Genomic DNA, 21,759 nt, shown 5'->3' with positions numbered 1-21,759 from the left:
AAACGTTCAGGAGAAACATGGAAAGAAGAAAAGGAGTTATTTAATTTATGTGTTAACTCGACGTTGTGGTGAATGAATCAGGGAGGGAAACTCAGGGAGCCTACACGTGACGTGATGGGGTTTTTTTGTGAAGAAGAGGAGGGAAACTCAGGGAGCCTACACGTGACGTGATGGTTTTCTTTGTGAAGAAGAAGATGGAAACTCAGGGAGCCTGCACGTGACGTGATGGTTTTTGTGAAGAAGAAGATGGAAACTCAGGGAGCCTGCACGTGACGTGATGGGTTTTTTGTGAAGAAGAAGATGGAAACTCAGGGAGCCTGCACGTGACGTGATGGTTTTTGTGAAGAAGAGGAAGTTTGACCAGATGGGACGTCAGTAGAACAGGAAGAGAAAGGCGGAGAGCGATGCCTTTCTTTTCGTCGAAGTCCTTGGAAAAGGACATTGGTAAGTAAACGTATTGAGGAGAGAGAGAATCATTCGTTGGTGAAAATGAGGGGAAGAGGTTGGGATGGTTCAGGCGGAAAAAGATCCGTAGAAACAATTGCTTGGTGATTGAAATTGTAGTGGGTGAAGTCTCTGTGTGTTACCATACCTCAGGTTTGTGTGTGTGTGTGTGTGTGTGTGTGTGTGTGTGTGTGTGTGTGTGTGTGTGTGTGTGTGTGTGTGTGTGTGTGTGTGTGTGTGTGTGTGTGTTTTTTTTATCGACCTCACAGGTTTGGGTTAAGTGTGTGTGTTACCGACCTCACAGGTGTGGGTAAAGTGTGTTACGATACCTCACATGTGTTACTGACCTCACAGGTGTGGGTAAAGTGTGTGTTACCGACCTCACAGGTTTGGGTTAAGTGTGCGTTACCATACCTCACAGGTGTGTGTTACCGACCTCATAGGTGTGGGTAAAGTGTGTGTGTGTTACCATACCTCACAGGTGTGGGAGAAGTGTTTGTTACCATACCTCACAGGTGTGGGAGAAGTGTGTGTTACCGTACCTCACAGGTGTGTGTGCGTTTGTGTTACCGACCTCACAATTGTGGGTAAAGTGTGTGTGTGTGTGTGTTACCGACCTCACAGGTTTGGGTTAAGTGTGTGTTACCGACCTCACAATTGTGGGTAAAGTGTGTGTGTGTGTGTGTGTGTGTGTTCATACCTCACAGGTGTGGGAGAAGTGTGTGTTCCCATACCTCACAGGTGTGTGTTACCGTACCTCACAGGTGTGTGTGCGTTTGTGTTACCGACCTCACAGGTGTGGGTAAAGTGTGTGTGTGTTACCGACCTCACAGGTTTGGGTTAAGTGTGTGTTACCATACCTCACAGGTGTGTGTTACCGACCTCACAGGTTTGGGTAAAGTGTGTGTGTGTGTGTGTGTGTGTTGCCATACCTCACAGGTTTGGGTTAAGTGTGTGTTACCGACCTCACAGGTGTGGGTAAAGTGTGTGTGTGTTACCATACCTCAGGTGTGGGAGAAGTGTTTGTTACCATACCTCACAGGTGTGTTCCCATACCTCACAGGTGTGGGAGAAGTGTGTTACCGTACCTCACAGGTGTGTGTGCGTTTGTGTTACCGACCTCACAATTGTGGGTAATGTGTGTGTGTGTGACCGACCTCACAGGTGTGGGTAAAGTGTGTGCGTGTTACCATACCTCACAGGTGTGTGTGTTACCAACCTCACAGGTGTGGGTAAAGTGTGTGTGTTACCGATCTCACAGGTGTGGGTAATGTGTGTGTTACCATACCTCACAGGTGTGGGAGAAGTGTGTGTGTGTTACCGTACCTCACGGGTGTGGGTAAAGTGTGTGTGTTACCGTACCTCACAGGTGTGTGTGTGTTACTGACCTCACAGGTGTGGGTAAAGTGTGTGTGTGTTACCGTACCTTGTGTGTGTGTGTGTGTGTGTGTGTTACCATACCTCACAGGTGTTGGAGAAGTGTGTGTGTGTGTTACCCTACCTCACAGGTGTGGGTTTACCCGAATCTGCATTCTGGTTTTGGTTCGATGTTAAAAAAAAAAACCTCGTGGCACTTTGTTCGAAAGGACTAGGCCTTTTGGCCAGTACCGTGGATTAATAGTCCAAATTTCCTCCCATTTCAGTGTCTGTCTGCCCTCATCATTTTCAATACGATGGAATTATAAGGACTTAAAATTTCACAACCACCGTGATGGGGAAAGGTAGTGCAAGTTTGGTATGAGGAAATGTGTAGCTAAGGTGGAAACGAGGCCGAGATTGAAGGCTGGGGGAGGAGTGTGTGTGCTCTGTGTTGTCTGCAAGAGACGAGGAGACAGACTTCATCTATTGGAAAGGCATTGTCGATCCGTCTCCGACTCCCCCTCCCCCCCCCCACTTCCCCGGCCTCACCTCCGTCTCCGACCCCCCTCCCCCCCCCCAGTCATTGCAATGCCTCCTCTTTTTCCCTTGAGCGTATAGAATACAGGCTGATGCCAAAAAGGTGTGGGCCCCAGGGAAAGTTTAATAACCTTCACAGTTTTCATTCGATATTTCATTTTTCAGGTCTGAACTCTGTGAAGGGAGAGAGTCTATCTGCCAAGTTTCTTGAGTCTGTGACGTCCAGACGCCATGTCGTGGACGCCTGAAGAAAAGTCATTTTCTTTAGACAACTATCTTCGTACAAATTCGTCCTTGCAGACAAGACGCCTGTTCTGCGCATATTTTGCGAACATGAAAGCACCCAGCAAGCCTCAAATTCAAAGGTTTGTGAAAAAATGTACACAACACGGCACGGTCTTGAACGTGAATTCACCGAGCAGAGGAGGAAACTCTGGCTGACCGACATCAGGAAGGCCACCCGAGAAGATCGCTGACTCGGTCGCCCGCAGTCCCAAGAAATCTCTTCGCGCCGCAGTCAAGAGCTCAACATCAGCAGAGAAAGCTTGAGGAGAATTCTGATGACAGTGCATCGAAGTCATCAATAACTGCTCGCTTGACGTGTGGTCCTCTGCGTTGAGCAAAATAGTTCCCATTTGGAGTTTATCATCAAACATTGACCTTGTCAGCAATTTCTTTGTAGAAAACTGAAATTTTCATTGATATCTTGACTATGTGAGAGGAATCTTATCTGCATTAAAAAAAAAAAAAACTTGATTGGATAATATTAAAGTTATTATACTTTTCCCAGGGCCAACGTTTTTGGGGTCACCCTGTATACATTTGGACTGTCCCAATGGGTTCTGCTGTTCTGTATTTTTGAAAGAGAGCAGCAGGAGGAGGTAGTACTGTATGTGTGATGGAACATGAATCGTGCATTGTAGACTTTGGATGGAAGGAGTTCACACAGCACAAAGCACTTCGTATCACTATCATGACTATCCATCAATGATAACACCTTCCTTCATCATACATTGCTCACTTTTATTTTCATCTTGAATGTAAAACTTGTGGATTTTTATTATAGTGCTAAATAGGGAAGGGCCTGCAGCAGGGTGAAATGTTACACTTTGAGCATATAAAGGTTTGTTGTGTAAGTTATTGGGGTTAAAGTAAAAGTTTTTTAGAAGATGGACAAGGTTCATGTAGGTGTGAAAGATTTATTGTTGGTTTGTTTTTACCCATTAGAAAAAGCGACGAGTGAAACGAGCACTGCAGAAGATTTAAAATTGATGTCTGATGTATGTGACCGAGTTCAGCAAAACGCGTCCTTGTAAGTTGCTTCAATGTCTTCATCACTATTGCTGCTGTTGTCGAAGTTCTTTATTGCATGAACTCACTTCGGTTTTTTTTTTTTCTTCCTGTTTGTAGGTAATAATTGTTGATCCAAGTCAGTTGTGATTGATAATGTGTGTTAATCTGTTTAGCCTCATAAGCAGGCAATCACATGGACGGATATGGCTGGTGTTGGCTTGATGGTTAGAGTGGTGGGCTTCGGATCCTAGGATCCCGAGTTCAAATCCCCCTTTCCGTTGAATTAATACCAGATGGGGTTGACTTTGCCTGTCATCCTTCCGAGGTCGGCAAAATGAGTGCCAGGTTGCTGGTATCCTGTGTCGGAGTGGCGACTCGTCCAGGATTGTGCCCGATAGCCAAGGAGACTGCTTTGGCAGCACCAACGCTCTGCACAGAGTATGGTCCCAATGGATGGATGGACATGGACAGATGATTTCCATATTACTTGCTTGGTACTTTGAGGTTCATCTGCTTTGAGGTTCATGGAAGAGCAAGGCGGTGGAGGGGATGGACTGACAGTAACTCTTGCACACAATATTAAATGGAATTAATGAAGGGGTGGTGGACATAGAGTGGAGGAAGCATTGCAACCTGCAAGTAAGAGGGTGAGGTTAGGAAGAGTTAATGGGGTTAATAAAGCTTTTGGGTAAGGATGGGGGATGACTTGAGATGGTGGTGCACTTTGTCCCTAAGCCTTGGAGGGAAGAGTGGGATGGCACTTCTTCTGGAAACAATGAGTTGAAGTATGCAGTCAGCCTTGGTTTTGGAAGTTTAACCAGGAGGTGGTTACTGCAAGAACGTGTACATCCTGGAGTTGGTGGGGAGGGTTGGCAGGCTGAGAAATCACAGATATCTAAACAAGGGAGAGCAGAGCAGAGCGGCTATTGACTTGCCTGCAATGTCAGAGCGGCAGACGTTCTGCTTTGGCCTCGTCGTGGGAGATTATAACCATTTTCAGAGCTTTGTATTCCACAATGCAGGAGAGATGGAGATTGAGCTAATAGGGGACAGCAGTAGAGCAGTGCTCCATTGAGCTGCTTGCAAAGGCCTTGTAGACTCAAAGTGGTTCTGATTTATTTATTTATTTTTCAAGGAAAGACTTGGAACAGTTCTCTGTTTGTGGATGGACGTCAAAGCTGGTTTGCTACATTATTGACCCAGGAGAGTTAATGGCTGATCGTGCTAATGACCCTTATTGACCCTGGAGACATGACTTTTATATGACCAAAGTATAACAGGTATGAGGTGTAGAAGTTTAAGAGACTGAACCTCTTTCAGTGGCTGACCATGGAAATATATCGGTGTGTTCGTTTGACGATTCTTCCGAGTGACGGGGTGAGTGTGAGATTTGCAGGGATGGAAAGGCATCTTCCATTTATCAGACCAGCATCTAATTTTCATATCTTGCGAGTTAACGTAGCTTCCATCGTGCATAGCACGTTTCATTTCTGTATCTCATACTTGCCTGCAACTGGGTCCAGTTGTGGTGTAATGTTGTCACAATGTTTGGTTCTCCAGGTGTAAACCGTGTCTTTATGCCATCACGAAAAGGGTGCAACATAATGTGCCGCTGGTTGGGATACGTGCTCTCACGGTGAGTACAGCTCTGTATGCAATCATTTCGTTAAAATACTTTAAACTGATCTCATGATATATGAGGACAGTAAAGAACCAAAAACTGAGGAGTTGCTGCATGCCCCCAAAAACAACAAAACCTAAGCTCCAAATGAAAGCAAGATATTTAAATTGTGAGCTAGAGTATAGAGGAGAAAGAAGACTCCATTGCAAATAATATTTCTTGCATGAAGCATGGGGAATGGAAAAGGAAAGCGTTTTGAACACCAACTATAAACTACAAAAGACCCCACAAAATTGACGGTCAGATTGGCATCGTCTGGCTTTGGGTCGGGCCGGCGTCGTCTGGCCTGGAGTCGGGCTGGTATCATCGGGCTTAGGGTCTTGGAATCAGACTGCAGGCTGCTTGAGGTTCGGTGGAGCAAAACATCAGAACGTGGTCCTTGAGATTTGATCTTAAAAATGAAGGTCAATAGTTTGGGTCCTGTGAAGATTCTGTTCCACCTTCTTAAGCATGCAAAAGAGATTACGACCAAAGTATAAAAGGTACTCGGATGCTTCTTCCCTTTGCCTGAATTGAAGTTGGCAATCAATGTGAGCCATTTAGTTATTATTGCATATAAAAAATACACTCGGTTTATATTTATTTATTTCCCCTTTAAAGAAACTTTGGCGCAGGATGAGGCCATTCGGCCCATCAATACCTGCGTTGGCATTGCCAATTTATGGTTGTTTGTCAGTGCTCTATCTTTAAAAAAAAAAAAAAAAAAATTTGATGCAAAGCATCAAGCAAGGAAGCGGCACACGACATTTCTGAATTCTCGCTTGGGGATCGAACCACCAACATCCTAGACACATAGCGGACATTCCAACCATTATGCCACTGAGTCTGGTAGAATGTTCAAAGGTTGTTTGAAGGTTAAAAAATATATATATATTTCGTTTATCTCAGAAGCTTGTGTTTTTGGTCTTGGTTGATGCAATGTGTTCGTTTGAAACGCTGACCTGACCTGACACGCTGACCATTTGAAAGCGTGGTCACCCAAGTTTCTGAGAATTTAAACGGAGGACACCTCTCTGAGAATTTCTCCATCTTCTGTTCCATTGAGCAAGTGTGAACACCTGTCTTGTACTGATGTTTGAGTATTGTGACTATATTCATATCACCACGATCGAAATGATGTACGAGTGATCACTGCTTTTCTTTTTGTGTCCTTTTTAGTTGCTGGATGAGTGTGTACAAAGATGTGGAAAACCCTTTCAGTTGGAACTTTGTAGCAAGCAATTCATGAAAGAAGTTACAAATGTACTGAAGAAGGTAAATTGCATTTTTACCTTCGTTACCGAAGGTGGACCGAGGTTATGTATACATTCACCCCTGTTTGTTTGCCTTTGAGAAGGAAACTGTATCTCAAAGTTGTGGACAGATTGCGTGTGTGACGAGGAGAAATTGATTAGATTTTGGTTAAGGTTCGGATTCGGATACGGCCTATCAGTGGGAAACAAAATGTAAAATGTTCAGCCTGGTGGAGGTATGTGCTCCACTGAGTGCTGTTCTGTTCTAGTATTTTATTTTTTAACCAGGAATGGATAATAATTGTTTTTCGGCCTGTTATATCCATATGTGCAATATCATGTATAATTCGTCAAATATGGTCACCATTTGAGTAATGTGCTTTATTGTTGAAATGCTATAGAGGAGTGGTTGCCAACTAACACTTGGGCACTTGTGAGGTCATTGGTGGTGATCTCGACGCACTTCAGAAGTAACCATTTTTTGGAAGGTCGTGGTTCATCCTCCTTGTAGTAATATTATCACTGGTGGTTTTACGTAGTGGTCTGGAAAATATTGGAGTTTCGGTAAAGGTTCCATACACCCAAAATGGTTGGTAACCACTCTGCCAGAGAGCAAGGTATGAGATGATTTGTACCGTCTCATTTGCAGTTGGTTCAAATTCACAAAATTTTTTTAAAACATTTTATGCAAATCATTCTGGGGAATACATTTGGATTGTCATTTGTCACTATTGTTTCACTATCTTGTACATATAATAATTGTCATGTGGACTGCAACATCTGGAATGGACTCAACCATACTTGTGTTACTATCGCACGCTCAGAACCTAGTAGACTCTGAAAGATGGCCAAGCCATGACTGTTTCTCACAACTTGTCATGCCTTTTTATTGATTTTACATTTCCTTAATAATATTGCTCTTTTACTTATTCATTTAGAATGGTTGCTTTCTCATCATAGTCTTCATTCACTGAAACTACATCAAACCTTTGTGTATATAATGTGTATATATATATATATATATATATATATATATATATATATATATATATATATATATATATATATATATATATATATATATATATACACACACACACGTCATGCACTTTTAAAAACCATTTGAAAGCTCTGCTCGTTTATTATTTTGTTGTAAGTTATCTTTTCCTTTATAAATAAGTAATGACACTACTTTGCCTTGTTAAACTTTCCTGTTTTGCTCCTCCAAGGCCCATCCCAAGGTCGGTGCTAAGCTCAAGGCCCACATGGTGGAATGGTGTGGGGAATTTACCAAAGATACGCATCTCATGCTGCTCTATTTCATCATCCAGAGGCTCAAGGAACAAGACATCGAATTTCCAGAGCCAGGCTCGAAGGTACAGGGTGCACATATTCAAAGAACGAGCTCGCTTCAAATCTCATTAATGCTCCCTCTTTTACACTTGTTATTCATCCGAGTTGGGTATAACGGGCGATTTACATTCAGTGTGGTTTCTGAATTTGTTCCTGCTTTTCATTGGAGCATTGAGCAAAGAACAGCCAGCATCAGTGAAATTTAGGAATCATCATTGTTTTGTGTGTTTTGTGGTTTTCAGGAGCTGGAGGATGCAAAGGCAGGCTTTGATGGAAATGAGTTGCCAAATCATAAAGTTTGTGAACAAGAAGAGCAAGATCTTGCAAAAGGTAAGAAATCTTTGTCACTCTTTAATCTGGCCATACACTGCAAGTAATTTTGTCCATGAAAATCCAGAGTGATTTGTCTCATTATTGCTGTGGCTGTGCCCATCATCCATGATGGCCTTCCCCATAATGAATGCTTTAATCTAATCTCGATGAGTTTGATGGTTTAGTACAGTTATTCACACCTTTCATGTCACGTACTCTTAAAAATCATGTGGAGTTTAATGTCTCTGCCAGTTTATTGTCTTGTTCGAATGACTGGTCTGGAAGCGAACCTTTTGACTTGTGCAATATGCATGTGGTTTAAGTCCATCGCCTGGGACATCATGCATCTTATTGCATCACTATATGATGAGCTTTTATTTATTTATTTTTTTTGTGCTGTGGTATGTTCATTCGTATGTATATCTTTAGGAAGTGGCCTTTCTGAATATACAAGTACTGAAAAATGCAAAAGGATGTAGGGATGGTATGCCAAAAAGTATGAAACAAGGTAGGGTTGGTGTATGTATGTATATATATATATATATATATATATATATATATATATATATATATATATATATATATATATATATATATATATATATATATATATATATATATATAACCATGAAAAGCTCATGGTTGACTCTGAGTAGACACCTTTTTTATTATATCCAGCACTATGCACTGGTGTGCACGCACACATCTACGACTTGGACAGTAATTTTCTCAGCATTCTTTCCATTTGTTTGATGATCCAACAGGTTCGTATAATAAAAACATGCCAGACTATATTGTAAAAACAAGTTTTAATCCTTCTTTATTGTTTTTCACATCAGATGATACAGTGAACAATGGCATCCTGCATTTGAATGCGTTTTCATCTTCAATGTTTTCTTAGATCCTCCTAGTCTGGGATTTATATTTATTTCCTCCCCCCCCCACCTACCCTTGTCTTTTTCCATGGAACATCTGAAAAAAAAAAAATCAAAAATATATAATTTCTAAAAATTTAAATTATATTTATATTTATATTTCGACCTACCGACCCTACATTTTGGCTGAAGAACTGCGTAAACCAAGTTATAAAATAACTAAGGCCTTACCAACTTTGTTTGAAATATGTCGTACTTCAATGACGACAAGTCGACGATGAACTGTGCATACCTACACGCGTGCTTCATGGTCCGAAGAAAGTTCCTGCACTTTGTGCACATGCTGTCACACCTGTGATTAATTATCGTATTTATACGATTGTCATTTGTCTGGAAACAATGGTTGGCGCACTGTCCGTAATATTCCACCATTAACCACACCCATTTAGGTGTGATTAGCCTTCAGGCAATTGTTGCCATAGGCCTGCCCCCACCAGGCTGATTGACAGAGGTGGTCCCACCCCACTCCTCATTGCACTACGCTGAGGTATGCAGCTATGCTTACTTTGAAATGCTTATTCTGTAGAATCCTATGAAGTTATTAAATTTTGGAGTTGTCATGGACCTTCCCACTGTAAAATGCAGTAGAATTGCGTTTAAACCAACTATTGAGCTTCAATCAATTTTGAGTTGGGCTGTCTGAAAATAATAATAATAAGAAGAATTACAAATGGGCTGTTTTGGGTTGGTCAGTTTTGTAGCTCAGAGATGCTGTCCACGAGTTTCATGAAAGTTATTGGATGTGAAATCCTCGAGCGATGACTGGTTGGTACTTAAAATTTTTTTTTTTTTTCGGGATTTGTGTGCAGCCTGTGGCTGCTGGGGGCGTGGCTGTGCCAATGATGCAGAGGGCATCCAGTGCCCTCTATTACAATAAAAATACACTGGTACTCATTTCGCCGACCTTGGAAGGATGACAGGCCGAGTCAACTCCACCTGGTGTTAATTAAACGGAGGGAAGGGTTTCAAACTCAAGACCCAAAGATCTTAGGCCAGCCACCTTAACCGTTAAGCCAACACCAGGCATTTATGTTGTATTAAACCTATTATATGGAGTGTCCATGCCATCCCTGCATGGGAAGTCGAGCGACTTCCTGGTACAAATGCTTTAATCAGTTTAATGTGTAAATTAAACAGTTCTCAAAGATTGTAATTGTCAAGAAATCGTTTTTAAAAAAAAAAAACATCGAAGTGCGACAGATAGAAATTCTGACAGATGTTTCTGACTCGGAAGATTTATTATCGTTTCCTACCAGTTCATAAATAGTCTTGTCTTTTACCAGGCCACCAAAAAAATGAGCTTAATAAAAAAATGAACTAAATAGTAAAGGCTTATGTTGGTTATTTGTCCCCTACCGGTTTCACCAGAGGGGACTATAGGCTTGCCCTCTGTCTGTCTCTCCATCCGTCCTACCTGTATTTTTTGTTTTTATTTTTTCAGACTTTCTTTTTTCCTCATACCCTTTAACATATTCAACTGAAACTTGATACGTGGCTTTAATAGGATAAGTTCGAGTTTCAGGGCGTTTCATCAATTTTTCACTGTTATCCCCTTTTTAGACAGAAAATATCACATCAGGAGGGGACATGCATGCAGGAGGGGACAAAGCAATTCTCACGGTTGTGGTTTATTCTTATTGTGGAAAATTTTGACGAGAGGTTATCTTCGATTCCTATCAGGAATATTGCAACAAACGGTCTCTACGACATCTTGAGTAATGCTTTATATTATAGTATATCATGAACTGTAATGCCATTTGTTATGTCTCATGTCTGCAAGAACTGACCTTTCCCGTAAAAATAATCTCTGCTCGTAACCACATCCTTCGGTAAGCAGGAAAGGTGTGCTTATATCTGGAGTCTGCTTATGACATGGTGTTCCCCATTTTCCATTGACCACAATACACTTGTATATAAGTTACATAGTCCATATTTTAAAGACTGTGGGTGTGCACACCTTTACTTGTTTTCTCAAATGAATGACATGCAAATTGTATTTATTTTCTAGAAATGCCAAATATGTTGTGGAGGGGTGGGGTGTTGGCGATTTATATAAAGCCACAAGCAAAAACATTCGGTGAATGTTGCAGGTGGATTTTGTAACATCCTTGAGATTATATCGGATTATAAAGGCAAACTCGTGTTCACAACAGACAAACTATCGAAGACTATCTTAGAATGCCAGCTGACCTGGAATTACCAAAGTCAGTGGACAATGATGAGGTGTTGTGCTTTGGACATAATGGTGGATGTAGAAAAAAAAATCGAAGATTGATCAACCATGGCCTCTCCAGCCAGAGAAGCTTCATAATGATTGCAAAAATTTCATTGACTTCCTTAATGTAGGATTAATGGAATGGAAGAATATTTGATTCTTCCAATATTTTCAAAGAGAGTTGAAAGACTGGTTCTCAAAGACTCAAAGTGAAGAGTACTTGTATGCCATTAGTGTAGATGCACAGAAATCCGCAAATAAAATTGTTAATATTGGGAGTGAAATCTCCCATGAGCAGCATGTAGTTTATCAAGATACTCAACTGTCTCGGTGATGGGATATCTTGGTCAGCTTGAGAAAATTCACACCGCTCTCTTTCTGCAGAAGCTTGCTACATCACTGAATCGGATGTGCCGATGCCGTTCCATGTTCTTTCCTGCATCCAAATGAGGCTGGTCAATGATGATATCCACAGAAATGAGGAGACTTTTTGTGATAAATTGAAGAATCACTTTTACTTGTACATGACTGTCTCAGTTAATGTGTCCATCACATGCTTGAAAGACTGTCAAGCTCAGCAGAGAAGGAACATCCTGAGTTTGAACTGGAGACTTCACAAGAAGAAGTCGACACACAAATACTGTCGAATGCAAATCGAGCATCACAGAAGCACAAAGTGATTTTTGTGGTCTCTGAGGACATAGATGTTATAATTTTTGCCCTTTCTTTAAACAGAGATTGGAAAAATATTTGGCACATTTCACACCCAAACTCAAATCGGTTACATAGACGTAAGCAAACGTAACACATCACACAGAAAGGGAGTCTGAGGGCTTTTTTATTTTAATTTTTTTTTGTGTGCACATTGTTGAGACTCATATAGGAGCTTACACAGAACGTATAACAAAAGGAGCAGGAGCCGAAGGGTGGGAGAGGGAAGTACAAAACAGTAGGGAGCAGAGACATTTGGAGATCTGTGGAAGGGAGAGGGATGGGGTGGGTACATGGGGTAAACAAGATGTACATTATAGGTACAGGGAATTTGAAGGAGGTGGGTATGGAGTAGATTTAACGGGGGGAGAAAAGCTCATGGTTGTGAATGGGGGACGATAAGAGATCGTGGTGAACAGCTGTTTTGAAGACCTGGAGGGAAGAGAGGGATTGAACAGAGTGTGGGAGTTTGCTCTAGAAGTGGGAAAAAGAAGAAGAATGAAAGGTTGAAGGTGAGCAGTAATTTTTGATTTTGTTAGTTTCACCAGAAGGGGGTTGCTGGCAGACCTTGAGTGCCCTGCAGAAATATGAGCGGGGGGGTGGGCAGATCACAAACTGAGCGGGGGGGTGGGCAGATCACAAACAGAGCGGGGGGGGCAGATCACAAACAGAGCGGGGGGGGGCAGATCACAAACAGAGCGGGGGGAGGGCAGATCACAAACAGAGCGGGGAGGGGGTTGAGGCCAGAGAGCAGATGTTAGAAGACAGCCCACTGACCTGCCTGCGGTGAAACAGTGAGAGACCAAAGACTTCGCTTGATCATGGGAGATACCAATGATCCTAAATGCCTTGCTTTCAACAGCGTGAAGCAGAAAATATGTGAGGAGGGAGGACCAGCCCAGAGGGGAAAGCAGTACTCCATCAGGCTGTGGATGAAAGCTTTGTATGTGGTGAGGAGCTCAGGTGCGCCAAGGAATGACTTTGCACAATGGAGGATGCCCAGTTGGCAACTGGCTTTGGAGGCCAGCTTGGAAGTGTGGTTTGCCTAAGAATGATCATGGTAGATTGTGAGACCCAAAAGCTTGAATAAAAGGAATTTGTCAAGAGGATTATTGAGAAAGTAGATTTGGGGGGGGGGAAGGGTTATCCAGATGGTCCTTTCAGAGAGACATAGTGAGAGTGTGAGAATTGTCAGGGTTGAAAGAAATGTTCCAAATGTTGGACCAGCTTGTGATTTTATCCAGATCTGCAAAGATCTCCAAAAGGCTGCTGCTTGCTGATGAGGGATGGTATGGCAGAGGGTGGAGTCATCAGCAAAGGGATAAAGAGGATTTTTCCAGAGTCTGATTGATGAAAATCAGAAAAAGCACTGGTCCCAGAACACTGCCTTGAGGAAGTCCAGCCTGGACAGGAAGAGGGGATGAGAGAACTCTATTTAGGGACAAACGTTGACTGCGACAGGAGAGGAAGTCTGCGAGCCATGAGTGGAGATTGCTTTGGATACCATAGCAAGAGAGTTTGGTGAGCAGTGCGGTGTGCCAGACCACATTGAAAGCTCATGATATGTCTAGGAGATTGGCTCTGATGTCATGTTTGGCACTTAGGACCTCCATCCATTGTTGGGAAAGCAGAAGCAGCATATCCAGGGCAGAGTGACCTGGTCTAAATCCAAATTTGTGATCAGAAATCAAGCCATTGGAGAAGAGGAAGAAGGATTTAATGTTGGAAGCGATGATGGATTCCATGACCTTGCTCATGAATCTGAGCAGGCTGATTGGTCTATAGTTGTAGGGATTTGATTTTGCACTTTTTTATGCAGAGCAGTCATATTTGCTGATTTCCAAGCAGATGACAGATGACCTTGAGCAAATAAGAGGGTCAATAGAACAGAGAGGGTGAGCAAGAGCAGAGGAGCAGGTTTTTAGGATACGTGGGCTGATGCCGTCTGGACCAGTTGCGGAATACGAGTCGAGGTTTGACAGCAAGCTCTCCACCTTGTCAGGAGAAAAGGACACAGAGTCCAGGAATAGCTGGGTGTGACTGGGTAAGGTTGGTACAGAAAGCGATGGGTTTGGGACACAAGATTTAGAAGCAAACAGAGTTTAGGCATTCAGCCTTTTTTGCGTGAGGTGTCAGCTGTGCAGCCATTTGGGGTATGGGAGGGGTTGGAAGGGAACATACACCAGAAATGGACTTATCCAGATGCCACCACAATTTGGAAGATGGAGACAGGTTTGAGAGTTCAGACTTGAGATTAGAAAGATGTTGTTAACTGGCTGTCCTGAGGCGAGACACACACTTGTTCTGAGATTGCCTTCAGTTAGATTTGCCTTCCATGAGGTGAAGGCAAGTGTTTCAGGACAGCTGCCTCCCCACAAGCTTCAGTGAACCATGGGCAGGAGGAAGGGTAGGACAACTGAAGACTCGATGGGATAAATCTGTGTGTGAGAGAGAGCAAGTTTCTTTGAAAGAATTCTCAGGACGAGTTGATGTCGGATTAAGTAGAAATGGGAGACCAGTCGGGAAGTTTGATAGCTGCTTGAAGTCTCTGCCAGTCAGCCTGAGTGAAATGCCAGACTTGACGGTGCTGAAGGCCCTGTCACACCTTGATGATTTAGCCAGCATATGCCGACGTATGAAAAATTTGTCTAAAACGCTGGCACATGTCGAATACGTATGGGTAAGTTTTGTATACGTTAAGAGCATGCTGGCATACGTCATAGTACGCCGAGCTGTTAGACAAATTTTCCATGCTTGAAATTTTTGGACGTACGTCAGCGTATGACTCACACGGTCCGCATAACGCTGACCATAAGTTGTAGGCACGTTACGCGATCGTTGACACACGTTACTTGTAAGTTACTCATAAGTCGAAACACGTCTGTAATGTTTTGCATACCCGAAACTTATTTCTAACCTATGAGTAACGTGTTGTAGGCACGTTACGCGATCGTTGACACGTCGACACACGTTACTTGTAAATTACTCATAAGTCGAAACACGTCGAGGTAATGGTTAGCGTCAGTGTTCCAGACTCCATGGTTTATTTTTTTTATTTTTTACTTTTTTCTTCGGCATGAGGTGATGTTGACACTTCGATTTCTAGTGCGGTTATAATATAATATAATTAATAGGCTGCCGCTCAACGATTTAAATCATAACCGCACTAGAAATCGAAGTGTCAACATCACAGTCATACCGAAAAAAAACAACAAAAAAAACATGGAGTCTGGAACACTGACGCTAACCATTACCTCGACGTTTTTCGACTTATGAGTAACTTACAAGTAACGTGTGTCGACGTGTCAACGATCGCGTAACATGCCTACAACACGTTACTCATAGGTTAGAAATAAGTTTCGGGTATGCAAAACATTAGACGTGTTTCGACTTATGAGTAACTTACAAGTAACGTGTGTCAACGATCGCGTAACGTGCCTACAACTTATGGCCAGCGTATGCGGAACGTATGTCAAAATTTTCAACATGCTGAAAATTTGTCGACGTACTCGGCGTACTACGACGTATGCCAGCGTGCTTCAGCGTGCTATTAACGTATACAAAACTTACCCATAACGTATTCGACGTGTGCCAGCGTATTCGGCAAATTTTTCATACGCTGGCTAAAACGTCAAGGTGTGACAGCGGCTTGACACTTCAATGTCTAGTGCGGTTATGATTTAAATCGTTGAGCCGCAGCCTATTATTAGCCTACGCCACGTGATTGTCGGCGATACGCTGCCGCGCTTTGCATAAGTTAGACTATCGTTGGGCATAGGTTGTGAACGCCGACAACACGCTCAGCATTCGTTGATATAAGTTATCTATATGTTATCGAAACGTTCTGTGTACGTTACTAATACGTTATGCATATGTCCAACTCGTTATGAATACGTCCAAAACTGGAAAAAAAACTTCAATAGTTCAGCGTATGCCAGCGTTTTACATACATTTTGATACCTTGCCATATGCTGGCTAAAACGTCAAAGTGTGACAGGTCCTTGAGGTGGTTGTCTTATAACAGCCAGAGAGATGTCTACTTTGACAAGCATATGGTCAGATGAACCGATTGGAGCAGAGGAAGAACGGCAGATATTTGCAGGGAAATTGGTCAAAACCAAATCCAGAAGAGATTGAGTACTGTTGGTTGAGATCTGGGTAGGGAAGTTGACAGATCGTGTCAGTCCCAACGAGTAATAGAAGTATCTTACTGAAGTGCCATGGCAGGTGAGAGAGGTACCCACACCCAGCCAACTGGCATGATGACAATTGAAGTCACCACATATGAGAGTATAGAAGTTGGTCCCTGTTTTTGATGATCAAGATGTAAATGGAGTCATTACTGTTTGGTAGATGGTGCAACACACACATATAAACATGATGTGGGAGTGGAGGGGAAGCCATTACCAAAGGTATTCCTGGGGGGTGTGGAGGAGTGAGGTCTGCATGGAGAGTGAGGAACAGAATTTTTGATTAATAGAGCAACTCCGCCACCAGGACGAGGCTCAGGTCTGTCACACCAGGGGAGGGAGTAACGGGGGGGGGGGGGGAGAGATACGAAGGAGTCGGAGACATCTTGAAGGAGGAATGTTTGTGTTAAGCAGATTATGTAGCCTGGTGTTGGCTTAGTGGTTAGGGTGGTGGCTTGGGATCCTAGGGTCCTGAGTTCAAGTCCAATTGGCCGCTGAATTATAATACACCAGGAGGTTGACTCAGCCTGCCATCCTTCTGAGGTCAGCAAAATGAGCACCAGTGTACTGGTAAGGAGGACACTGCATCAGCGGCATAGCCGCCTCCCAACCAATGATGCAACCAGCAGCCACAGGCGGCACTCGATAGAGAGAGAGCAGATTATGTCTGGTTTGTCAATGGAAACCTGTATTGAAATATCTGTCAGCTTAGAGCAAAGGCCCTGGATGTTTGAAGTTCACACTGTTAAGAAAGAGGATGGGGAGGAGACTTTGGGTGCAGGGGATGGGAGGGGAGGGGGAGACTAGGACAAGTGAGGAAGGGGGGGAGGTAAGGAGAGTTGTTGAAAGAGTGTGGGTTGTTGCAGAAGAGCTTGGGGGGAGAGGGCTGGATGAGGAGGAGAAATGGCTCTGTGGTAATGGGTTGAGGTACAGTGGGGAGTTATAAGACAGGTGGCAGAGGGAAGTCGGAGATTAGGGGAGATGAACGAATAAGTTGGATGAGAGTGTGGGGGAAGGAGGCAGCTTTGCGGATGTGAAGGGGGGAACTTTGAGAAGGGGGAGTGAGGGGGGGAGTTTTTGAGAAAGGTGAGGGGAAAGAGAGTGAAGGTTGCTTTTCGAGGGAGGGGAGACTATGAGAGCAGGCATGGCCATGGGGCTGGAGGGTGAGGGGAAGGATGAGACTTGGTAGTGATGTGGTTAAGAAGGGAATGGGCAGGGGGAGGCACAACATTTTAGGAGTTAGGAAGAGGGGGAAATGTGATGAGAGTTAAGAAAGAGCATGTTTGAGATGTTGAGGACTGTACCGATTGAGAGTGAGATATCTGTTCGGTAGGAATGGAGCCCACAGATGTTAGAACACCACACAGTTTGCGACACCCGAGGAGGAGCTGATACTGAAGCAGAAGACAGTGAAGAGGTCCTATGACTGTAGGTAGAATGAGGGGCAAGATGGGAGGAGTAAGGACAGGGTATAACAGGTGAGGAGTTAGGAGGAGGTGGGGTGAATTGGCACTGAAGTTGCAAGAAAAAAGAGCACTTGATGAAATATGAACATGCATTGCAAACTGGGATTAAAATTTTTTTAAGTCAGAGATACATTTAAATATGTTACCTGAGGGATGCAATAAAGGAGAATTGAGAGAATGGAGAAAAGAAATGTTGTAACCGTTGGACTTTTTAGACATGGGATGAAAGGAAAGGTCGAATTGAAAACAGTCTTTTGATGAATAAGAGTAGTAGTGAATCGTGAGACAATGCCGAGAACCGCACGTGTGAAAGAGGAAGTTGAAACATTGTAAGAGACGTTAAAAAGAATTATTATTTTTTTTAGCAAGGATTAGGTAAGATTAGGAGCTTGTTGGGACTGCTTGCCTTAATTCGGTGTGATTGTGTTGGTGTATATGGAGGACGAGGAAAACTGCCTGGCTTAAAATTTATTTCCAAGATCATTGGGACTTGTCCACAGATTCTATATGCACTACAGTGCCTTCAGATAGTATTCACACCCCTTGACTTTTTCACATTTTGTTGTGTTACAGCCTGAATTTAAAATGGATTCAATTTAAATTTTTTTTGTCACTGATCCACACAAAATACCCCATAATGACAAAGTGAAAACATGTTTTAACAAATTTTTACAAAGTAATTAAAAATGAAAGGCTGAAATGTCTTGTGTCAATAAGTATTCAACCCTTTGCTATGACTCACCAAATTGAGCTGAAGTGCATCTAATTTCTTTTGATTATCTTTGAGACGTCTCGACAACTTGATTAGAGTCCACCTGTGGCCAATTAAATTGATTGGACTTGATTGAGAAAGAAACACACCTTTCTATATAAGGTCCCACAGTTGACAGTGCATGTCAGAACAGAAACTCTACCATGATGTCCAAGGAACTGTCTGTAGAACTCCAACATAGAATTGTGAGGAGGTATAGTTGGAGAAGGGTATAAAACAATTTCTGGAGTGTTCAAAGTTCCCAAGAGCACAGTGAGCTCCATTGTTAAGAAACAAAGAATATGGAACTCGAGACTTTTCTGAGAGCTGGCCAACCGACCAAACTGAACAACCAGGCAAGAAGGACCTTGGTCAGGGAGGTGACCAAGAACCCAATTGACCACTCTGACAGAAGAACCCAATGATAACTACAGAGTTCCTCAGCTGAGATGGGAGAACCTACCAGAACGGGGGTCGGCAACCTGCGGCTCATTACGGATTTGTGTGTGGCTCCCAAGCCTGATCGATAAAATCTCCTTTTTCTCAGATAAAATAATTTTCAGAAAAATCTTTGTGACTGTCGTGAAAGGATAAAGTAATACTTGAGAACCTTGGCAGTGATAAACAGGAAAATACATCTGATTACCGGGGAATTCTGTGAGCAAGACTTACACGTTGTGCTCCGCGCCCAGCCTGTTCTCCATTACTTGGTTATTTTCACCATCATGTAACATCACTGCTTCAACCTGTTTCGCAGCCTCAGTTTACCATTCAAACCCCCCTTCCAAAAAGTTAGCGACGCCCTGATCCTCATTGGGCAGGTAAGCGAGACTCCCGTAATGAACAGCTTGTATCTAAATAACAAACAAGATGTTGTTTTGTAACTCCCCCTTCAGTAGAGTATGCACGTGCATGTGACATCACCACGTTTGCTGTCTGCCATCTTGGAGTACCAACAAACAAAACGAAACTACACGTGCACTGCATCATTGTATATACATTTCATAAAATAGGAGTTAAAATGGTGAATGTTTGCTCATTATTTTGTTGTGGAAATTGTGCCGATGGGAAGGATTGGTTGTCATATCATAGACTGCCTCTGGCACAACAATCCAAGGATTTTAACTTGGAGGCTTGACTTGCGAGTGATGAGGGATGTTGAAGAGGGATTCGGAATGAGATTCTCGTGTGTGTGTGTGTGTGTGTGTGTGTGTGTGTGTGTGTGTGTGTGTGTGTGTGTGTGTGTGTGTGTGTGTGTGTGTGTGTGTGTGTGTGTGTGTGTGTGTGTGTGTGTGTGTGTGTGTGTGTGTGTGTGTGTGTGTGTGTCGGTCGGTCATTGATTGTTATCTCCATAATTCGACTTTCAGAAGGTAGAACAGAATCCTCCCATGACACGGAGTATCCACCTCCGTTTCGGTGAAGCTTCGTGATTCATGGACCAAGTTGTGAAGTTATTGTTGTTCTCGGAGTTTTGTTCCGAGGGCTCTTTTCAGGATCGTCACTGAGCCCTAGACAGCCTCCGACTGTAATTCGCTTGTGGTGATGTTCCCAAAGATGGTTTGGAGGATCTTTATAATCTTCGTCTTTATCATTCACATTGCTCCAATTACAATTAGTACTCTTCAGCTTTGGTACTCTTCTCTTCCAAGATATCTTCACTTCATTGTGTGTGTTCCATAACCGAACTGTGTTGATGAATACTGATACTGCATCAGTGTTTTGAGTCTTTTCATTATTTTCAGAAAACAGAAGTTTGCAACATTCATCAGTGGTACTGTGAAATAGCTTCATTGAAGAGGAAAAGAGAGAATTTAAAAATGAATGGACTGAATCTTTCGCGTTCACATCAAGTTCGGCTGAGCTCCATTTATGTCTCATTTGCTATGAGAAATTCGCCAACAACAAAACATCCAATCTCAAGAGGCATTTTCTAAAAATAAAGAAAGCACACAACGTTTGCTGAAAAGTATCCAGTTTGAGATGCCGGAAAGAGAGCCAGAGAGGAGCTGAAGCACAAAGCAGACCAAAGTAAGAACACATTCACGAAATGTATGAAATCACCGAGTCGCACAACTACCGCTAGTTATGTGGCAACTCGAGATTGTGAAATGAGGAAAGCCATTCTCAGATGGTGAATATATAAAAGAGTGCTTTGTCAAAGTATCAGAGCAGCTGTTCTGTGGTTTTAAAAACAAAAACCAAATTGTTCAAAAAATTCGACATGCCCTTGTCTGCAAAGACTGTGAGGGACAGAACAGTAAAAATGGCAACAGGCATTGCCAGTCAGATTAAGGACATTAATTCAGCTCTGGTTTTCTCTATTATGAAGAGTCATGTGATGTTGATGACATGGCACAGGTTGCTCTTCTCGGCAGGTACGTGAATTCCAAAGGACCCAAAGAGGAGCTGATTGAATTGCTGCCCATCAAAGGCCAAACAAGGGGAGAAGATTTTTTGTCAACTATTATTGACTGCCTCAAGACGAAAGAAATAAGCACTGGCTATATCATCTGTCATGACCGATGGGGCACCGAATATGAAAGGGGCACACAAGGGGGTTTGTTATTTTGTTGCAAAAAAACACTGGATCGTAATTTGCTATCGCTTCACTGCATCATTCATCAATAAGCACTCTGTGCAAAAACGTTTCCACCAGAGATCACAGAAGCGATGACCCTGGTTATACAAATCTTCAACAAAATAATGGCAAAAGGGTTCAACCAGCGGCAGTCCTGTGAACTTCTTGGGGAGGTCAACTGTCAATATTCGGACATTTTTCTGCACAAGGTATGATGGCTTTTCAGGGGAAGAGTGCTTGTGTGTTTTGCAGCCTTTCTGAAAGAAGTGAACGTGTTTATGCAGGAAAAGGGGTGTGTGTGTGTGTGTGTGTGTGTGTGTGTGTGTGTGTGTGTGTGTGTGTGTGTGTGTGTGTGTGTGTGTGTGTGTGTGTGTGTGTGTGTGTGTGTGTGTGTGTGTAGATTTCACTTCATGGTGGACATCACCTCACTTTTAAATGGCCTGAACAGAAAGCTTCAAGGAAAAGGAAACACAGCTCACGTGCTATCATTTGAGTGAAAACTAGCATTGTTTGCGAGAGACATGGAGATGGCTTTGCCGGCTCATTTCTCATCACTGAAACAATTCAAAGGGGAGACAAACTATGAACTTGACACCAATAACGTAAAAAAATGTGATACTGGAAATGAAAGAAGCCTTTGCAGGGTGATTTCAGGAATTCAGAAAGGGAAAGGCAACTTTCTCATTTGTGTTGAAACCCCTT

At 42.8% G+C, this 21,759-nt stretch overlaps 1 protein-coding gene across 1 annotated transcript in view; it reads left to right on the top strand.

The window, feature by feature from the left end:
* The first annotated feature begins 262 nt into the window (after window positions 1-262).
* LOC147032015 (signal transducing adapter molecule 1-like) overlaps window positions 263-21,759 on the top strand; it is a 61,100-nt gene continuing 39,603 nt past the window's right edge. The window contains exons 1-6 of the mRNA XM_085869271.1: window positions 263-444; window positions 3,568-3,652; window positions 5,194-5,269; window positions 6,473-6,568; window positions 7,776-7,922; window positions 8,142-8,229. Of these exons, the coding sequence (XP_085725397.1) occupies window positions 405-444; window positions 3,568-3,652; window positions 5,194-5,269; window positions 6,473-6,568; window positions 7,776-7,922; window positions 8,142-8,229 (532 nt within the window). The 5' untranslated portion in view covers window positions 263-404. The remainder of the gene's footprint in view (window positions 445-3,567; window positions 3,653-5,193; window positions 5,270-6,472; window positions 6,569-7,775; window positions 7,923-8,141; window positions 8,230-21,759) is intronic.

This window comes from Eptatretus burgeri, chromosome 2, assembly GCF_056783735.1.
Source record: "Eptatretus burgeri isolate ZD-2024b chromosome 2, Ebu_testis_v1, whole genome shotgun sequence".
Taxonomy (NCBI): Eukaryota; Metazoa; Chordata; class Myxini; order Myxiniformes; family Myxinidae; genus Eptatretus; species Eptatretus burgeri.
Note: the sequence above shows the minus strand (reverse complement) of the source record. Positions and strands in the feature narration are given on the sequence as shown.